This window comes from Gasterosteus aculeatus, chromosome X (assembly GCF_964276395.1).
Source record: "Gasterosteus aculeatus chromosome X, fGasAcu3.hap1.1, whole genome shotgun sequence".
In the NCBI taxonomy this organism is placed as follows: domain Eukaryota; kingdom Metazoa; phylum Chordata; class Actinopteri; order Perciformes; family Gasterosteidae; genus Gasterosteus; species Gasterosteus aculeatus.
In genome coordinates, this window is record NC_135698.1 from 2,907,918 (window position 1) to 2,914,889 (window position 6,972).

Genomic DNA, 6,972 nt, shown 5'->3' on the forward strand with positions numbered 1-6,972 from the left:
GAGTTGTTTGACTACCTCAGTGACCTCCACCAGGCAAATTGACGATGTAGACCCCCCCCCAAATAGACCCCCCATATTAGGATTCACGTTTGTTAACCAACTAAAAGGTCATTTTATTTTTTTACTAAGATCAAAGATGTCCATGAATGTATAAATGTTAGACGAAGGTTTATTTTCGAGAATCTTTAACTTGTAAATACAAAATATTCACTAAATTTATTGTCATGAAAGTGTCGTACGGATAAATGTACGCTTCTGTCTGGAATTATTGATAAATCTGTTTTTATTGCATTTCAAACTTTGAGAAATTCAAATGCATGGTAGTAGTCAGAGAGGTCCTTAACACAGGTCCATTGGTCCTGCCTTGGAACTATTGATAAATTCCTTTAAATGGCAGTTCAAACTTTGAGAAATTGTGTTTTTGAACTTAGAAATAGGGCTTTTACTTTGCAGAAATCTCCAAATCTGTACATTAAAAATGTTTCAAATTCAGCATGGTATTAGTCAGAGAGGTCCTTAACACAGGTACATATGTATTGCCTTGGAACTATTGATGAATCTGTTTTTATTGCATTTCAAAAATGGAGATATGGTATTTTTGAATGTGCAATTATAGGGCATTTACTTTGGAGAAATCTTCAAATCTGTACAGTAAAAATGTTTGATATTCATCATGGTAGTAGTCAGAGAGGTCCTTAACACGAGTACACTGGTCCTGGCCTGGAATTATTGAGATTTATGTTTTTATTGCTTTTCAAATATGGAGATATGGTCTTTTTTAACATGCAGTTATAGGGCTTTTACTTTGAAGAAATCTCCAAATCTTTACAGTAAAATATTTCACTTTTCTTACAATAGTAGTCAGATATGTCCTTAACACATGTATGTTAGTCTTTGACTGGAATTATTGAGAAAAGTATTTTTATTGCAGTTCAAACGTGAGAAATGTTCCTTTTGAACTTGAAATATAGGATAATTATGTAACTTTGTACAGTGAAAGTATTAATTTTTTTGTACAGTAGTAGTCAGAATGGTCCTGAACACACATACTCCAGTCATTGTCCAGAATATTTGATTAAACCGCTTTTATTCCGGTTACTTTTCGCGTTACTTGTTCAATACCGTAAAGATCAGCATACACGTGCACTAAAATCCAAGTGTCGGCTGAGTTGATCGCAGTCTCAAACTGAGGAGGCCTCTCGCCTGGCTCACTACAACAAGCGCTCCACCATCACCTCCAGGGAGATCCAGACCGCCGTGCATGTGCATGTGTATGTGTGTATATGTATGTATATGTATACATATACATATACATACATATATATATATATATATATATATATATATATATATATATATATACATATAAAGTTCAGCAGAAACACAAACTAAAGCTGCTCCTCTTCATCTTTAGAAGAGCGGCTGATGTTCTATGTATGACAAAGTGAGCCTTTGAATAATGAAAAAATATTTCTCCCTAACTAATCTTGTCATTTTTTAAGTGCTCTTACGGATACAATTATTAAGAATATTGGTTTCAGTTAAGAATTGGTTGAATACCATTGTCAATAAACCTACCTGGGTCAAATCTCAAACACAGGTCTAATAATTAGGCCACATTGTGGCACATAGACAGTGATCGAGGCACAACAATAGTTGTCTGAAGGTTCAGCTCAAGTCTAGAAGGCCCTACAGATGAATCAGAATCAGTTCTTTAGGATATGCGCGGTAAAATTTTGGTCACTCCCGACAAAATCTCACTGAAAGGTTTTTTTTTTAAGTTTGCAGCTCTATGAGTTTCCATAATTAGTTGCTGCTCAGCCGGTGAAAAATATGCCGTGCGCCTCTTCTCCATTTCATCAGTAAATCTGTGATCGATACCGTGGTCTATTTAAGAAACCCGTGGGACGCGCAGTTATTCCAGCGGTGTACATCTGGATTGATTTCGCTCCACCTTCTCATCCTGGCTCTGCAAACGTGCAACCGATTAGGCCACGATGCGCCAAACACAGTAAGTCAAGCTGCACTTTTTCCACTTATCCTGGATTTCTTTATTCTACTTTTGTGCCGTACCCCCTGGTCTTTAGAGGGACATGCTGGCTGATGCCAAAAAAAGTCATCAAGATTCAATGGATGTCAAGGTTTCCCTCCATTTCACATCGGTGTGTAACCTGTGATTAACATTATTTTAAGGTTTTTATGTCGTAGGAATTCAATGTGTTGTAAATCTTTTACGTTGTTCATTTTGTACACATGACATTCATTGAGGTCCGTCCCAGCAGAGGGATCCTCTACTGTTCACCCTGAGGTTTCTTTGTTGTTCTTATTTTTTGGGGGGGGGTTCGTGTGCCGATTTGAGTGTTTTCTGGACAGAGGATGTCGCATGTGCAAATTTGTAATTTGCGATTTTGGGCTACACAGAATAAAATGAATTGAAAAGTAAGGGCTCGTCCGGGATTTGAACCCGGGACCTCTCGCACCCTAAGCGAGAATCATACCCCTAGACCAACGAGCCTTGAGGAACCCTTCTAGTGTATCCTAGAACAACTCAACTTTTGGTGTGTCGATGTGGCATTTTGCAGAAAGTTATGTCAAAGAGCTCCACCTGCTGGTCAATGTTTAATTTACCATTCAGCACTTGTGCTTCTCGGGAACGTCTGATCCTTCACGGTGCATCCGAGGTTATTATCTGTAAAATGTGACGCGTAGCTCATATGTGTGAGGCGGCCTCACTCAAACACACTTTAAGTCGCAATATCACATATTTGGTTTTTTTTTTGTGTTATTTGTCTCGCTCTTTCCATTGTTTTTTTATCGGCCTGTGTGCTCAAACAATAGCTAAATAAACTTTCTTTTCTTCCAAAGTAGAATTTGTTCAATTGTATGTCAAGTTTGGTGGGTTTTATTTAATTAAATGATTTTTTTTCTATGACCTCAATCGAGGTGGTCAGTGGGCCGTGTGGTAACTGCTGCAGCTGCAACATTTTTTACATTTTATATTTTATATGTATTCAACAAGACTATAATCTGTATTTTAGATTAGTTCTGGTATTAGGCTCTTGATTTTTTCGCCCGGATTATGGTCACTTGGATTTGTATGTTTCATCTCCATTGACATGAAAATTTAAACAATTCATCATGTCACTGAAGATGCTCAGTTAGTTTTAAATGCCCCTTTTTTGTTTGTGCAGCAAATATGTCTATGTGAAGCAAACTCACTGCATGACAGCCTTTTTATATTGAAATGTACTATCTAATAATTTTATAACGCTTGAGAGCTACTAAAGTTGTTATATACTATTAAAATGACAGAGGAACCGAGTGGCTTTAGGCTGTGGTTTGGAAATTAGGTGTATAATTAGATTATAAACCATATTGTGCATGTTGTTAGCTAAGAGTAGGCTTACTGTAATCACTGACAGTGTGGTAGTAAATACACTTGACTATGTGGGTAAACATGCACACAGTCAAGTGTTGGGTTGTCATGTTGGACGTTGAAAGCAGATTTGACTGTTCAACGTGAGTCCTAGTTAACATTTCAAAGACTTACCTCATCATACTTTGAGAACACATTTCTTTTTCACGAATTATTAGAATAATAATAATAATAATACATTATTAGAATACTTTTGATGACACGTGGATTGTGACCTTGATTGCTTGATTGCTACCTTGATTCTCCAATTTAATGTCAGGAAAAACTACTTGTGAAACATATTATTTAATTAGTGTCGCATATTTTTCTTTATATTAATTATAATAAATACATTTAGACATGTTTACATGTATTTAGCTTCCTTATAACTATCTTTGTATGTATCCTCTGCAGTTGCATGTTACATTGAATGTTTGTATTTTACCCTTTCTCATTGACAATTTTTGAAATTATAAATGTGGGCACTTTAAATAAAACCTGATGTAGTAGTACAAAAGTAATTCAATACCGGGCCTGTTCTAATGTCATTTGTTTTGATGTAACATCACAATTCCGCGCTAAATGTATCATCTTCTTTGTGTCTGTCAGTCACAACCAGAGTTTGCGCTTTTGTGTCCCCTTTTTCTCTTTGCACAACGTCCGCCTTGGTTTCGGTCTATATTTTCTATGATCTTTGGTTTCTCCTGCGGCGTGTTAGTTAAAATGTCTCGATTTCGCCGGTTATTAATGGGAAAATATATTCTTGGTTGGGCTTTTTTATGCTTCCGGGTCTCCGGTCGTAGCCGCGTGTTTACCATCTCATCCTGATAAAAATTGGGTAATTTCGCCCCGGGGAGAGACTTACAGAACGCCTTCACCAAGGAGTCAAACTGCGGGAGAGCCCTTAGGCACCAGACTATTTGGACTTAAAGCCCTTATAGACTTTTACAAGAACTTGCCTCGAGTTCTACGAGCGTGAGCGTTGCGAGTCGGTTCCTCAACACGGTAAAAGCCACGTGTCGCGTAGACGCTGTTGTCCTGCGAGTCAACGCTTAGGTCAAATTAAACCCCTTTTCCCCGCCGCGGTCCGCACGCTCGGACCGGCTCTTCGTTGAACCTCCCCGCGGAGACCCGACGCCCCGCCACGCTAACCGGATGGCTTCCCACGCGAAACGACCTAAGGTTACGATTTTAATAACAATAACAAACAAAAATCATTCGGTACAGCGGGTCCGTGTTACGGTTCACACTGAACTCACTGCACGTCAGTGAGGCTCACGCGCCTTTGCTCCTGTGCTAAGCTAAGCTAAGCTAAGCTAAGCTACGTGGTGAGAAGTTGGAGACAGGCTGACGGAGCTCAAGTTACCAGCCAAGAGTCTGCACCGCTGTTATCGATGTCTGATTGTTATCGATGTCTGTTTGTTATCGATGTCTGTTTGTTATCGATGTCTGATTGTTATCGATGTTTGTTTGTTATCGATGTTTGTTTGTTATCGATGTTTGTTTGTCATCGATGTTTGTTTGTTATTGATGTTTGTTTGTTATCGATGTTTGTTTGTTATCGATGTCTGTTTGTTATCGATGTCTGTTTGTTATCGATGTTTGTTTGTTATCGATGTTTGTTTGTTATCGATGTCTGATTGTTGTCGATGTCTGATTGTTGTCGATGTCTGTTTGTTGTCGATGTCTGTTTGTTATCGATGTCTGTTTGTTATCGATGTCTGTTTGTTATCGATGTCTGTTTGTTATCGATGTCTGTTTGTTATCGATGTCTGTTTGTTATCGATGTCTGTTTGTTATCGATGTCTGTTTGTTATCGATGTCTGATTGTTATCGATGTCTGTTTGTTATCGATGTCTGTTTGTGGTCGATGTCTGTTTGTGGTCGATGTCTGTTTGTTGTCGATGTCTGATTGTTATCGATGTTTGTTTGTTATCGATGTTTGTTTGTTAACAATGTCTTATTGTTGTCGGTGTCTGATTGTTATCGATGTTTGTTTGTTAACAATGTCTTACTGTTATCGATGTCTGTCATCGATGTTTGTTTGTTATCGATGTCTGATTGTCATCGATGTTTGTTTGTTATCGATGTCTGATTGTCATCGATGTTTGTTTGTTATCGATGTTTGTTTGTTAACAATGTCTTATTGTTGTCGGTGTCTGATTGTTATCGATGTTTGTTTGTTAACAATGTCTTACTGTTATCGATGTCTGTCATCGATGTTTGTTTGTTATCGATGTCTGATTGTCATCGATGTCTGATTGTCATCGATGTTTGTTTGTTATCGATGTTTGTTTGTTAACAATGTCTTATTGTTGTCGGTGTCTGATTGTTATCGATGTTTGTTTGTTAACAATGTCTTACTGTTATCGATGTCTGTCATCGATGTTTGTTTGTTATCGATGTCTGATTGTCATCGATGTTTGTTTGTTATCGATGTCTGATTGTCATCGATGTTTGTTTGTTATCGATGTCTGATTGTCATCGATGTTTGTTTGTTATCGATGTCTGATTGTCATCGATGTTTGTTTGTTATCGATTTCTGATTGTTATCGATGTCTGATTGTTTGTTATCGATGTCTGATTGTTTGTTATCGATGTCTGATTGCTATCGACAGATCGGTGACGGTCCAGAGATGAATCCGCTGCCGGACTTCCTGCAGTGGTGCAAAACAGTCGGCTTGGTTCTCTGCGACAAGGTGTGAATATGAATCAACAAATGAACATGTTTATTTGGTTGTTCCTGCCGTGTGTGAGTATTTGTCAAACGCCTTTTTGAGGAAGACGCCCCCGGTTTCTCCTCTTCTTCATAACCTCACCCGTCCCCTGTAGGTGCGCGTGAGCAAAGAGGGAACCGTGGCAGAGTTTGGGATGCTGGCCACGGACAACATTGAGGAGGGAGAGGTTTTATTCACCGTCCCCAGATCGGCGCTCCTCCACCAGGACACCACCGAGGTCTCCGTCCTGCTGGAGAAAGGTGAAGGAAGAGTCCTTCGCTGGAGTCGCTGGAAGTTCTTGTGTTGACCCGTTTTCTCCCGATTCCCTCCACAGAGAGGTCCTCCCTGCAGAGCCCGTCCGGCTGGGTCCCCCTGCTGCTGGCTCTGCTCTACGAATACACGTCCCCGCAGTCCCGTTGGAGACCCTACCTCTCTCTGTGGACAGACTTCAAAAACACTGGACCACCCCATGTTCTGGCAAGGACCATATTTCATCCTGGATCAGTTAAAAGCCGGGCCAACCTCAGGACCACTCCTTCCCCGAATGTCCTGTTGATGACGTGTGGCTTTCTGGCTTCCTTTTGTAGTCATTTGTGGTTCATTCGTTCAGGTCTAAGGAGGAGAGAGACCGACTGTTGAGGGCAACGGGTGTTCCGGAGGCTGTGGACGCCGACCTGGCTAACATTCAGAGGGAATACACGGACGTGGTCCTTCCCTTCGTCGCCAAGCACCCCGACCTGTGGGACCCTGACACTCACACGCTGGAGCTGTACACCCAGCTGGTGGCCTTTCGTCATGGCCTACAGGTTGGCGGGCGTCCGGCCAACACATCCAGAGTCT

General features: G+C 40.2%; 1 protein-coding gene and 1 non-coding gene across 2 annotated transcripts in view; one reads left to right on the forward strand and one right to left on the reverse strand.

Moving 5' to 3' along the window:
- Positions 1-2,443: 2,443 nt before the first annotated feature.
- On the reverse strand, positions 2,444-2,515 carry trnap-agg (transfer RNA proline (anticodon AGG)). Its single transcript has one exon. It is a non-coding gene; the product is annotated as a tRNA-Pro (tRNA).
- Positions 2,516-4,273: 1,758 nt separating this feature from the next.
- The window catches only part of LOC120808584 (N-lysine methyltransferase setd6), a 3,372-nt gene continuing 673 nt past the window's right edge, over positions 4,274-6,972 (forward strand). The window contains 6 exon segments of the mRNA XM_078082966.1: positions 4,274-4,597; positions 6,034-6,114; positions 6,248-6,392; positions 6,467-6,582; positions 6,584-6,609; positions 6,743-6,968. Coding sequence (XP_077939092.1) covers positions 4,571-4,597; positions 6,034-6,114; positions 6,248-6,392; positions 6,467-6,582; positions 6,584-6,609; positions 6,743-6,968 — 621 coding nt within the window. The 5' untranslated portion in view covers positions 4,274-4,570.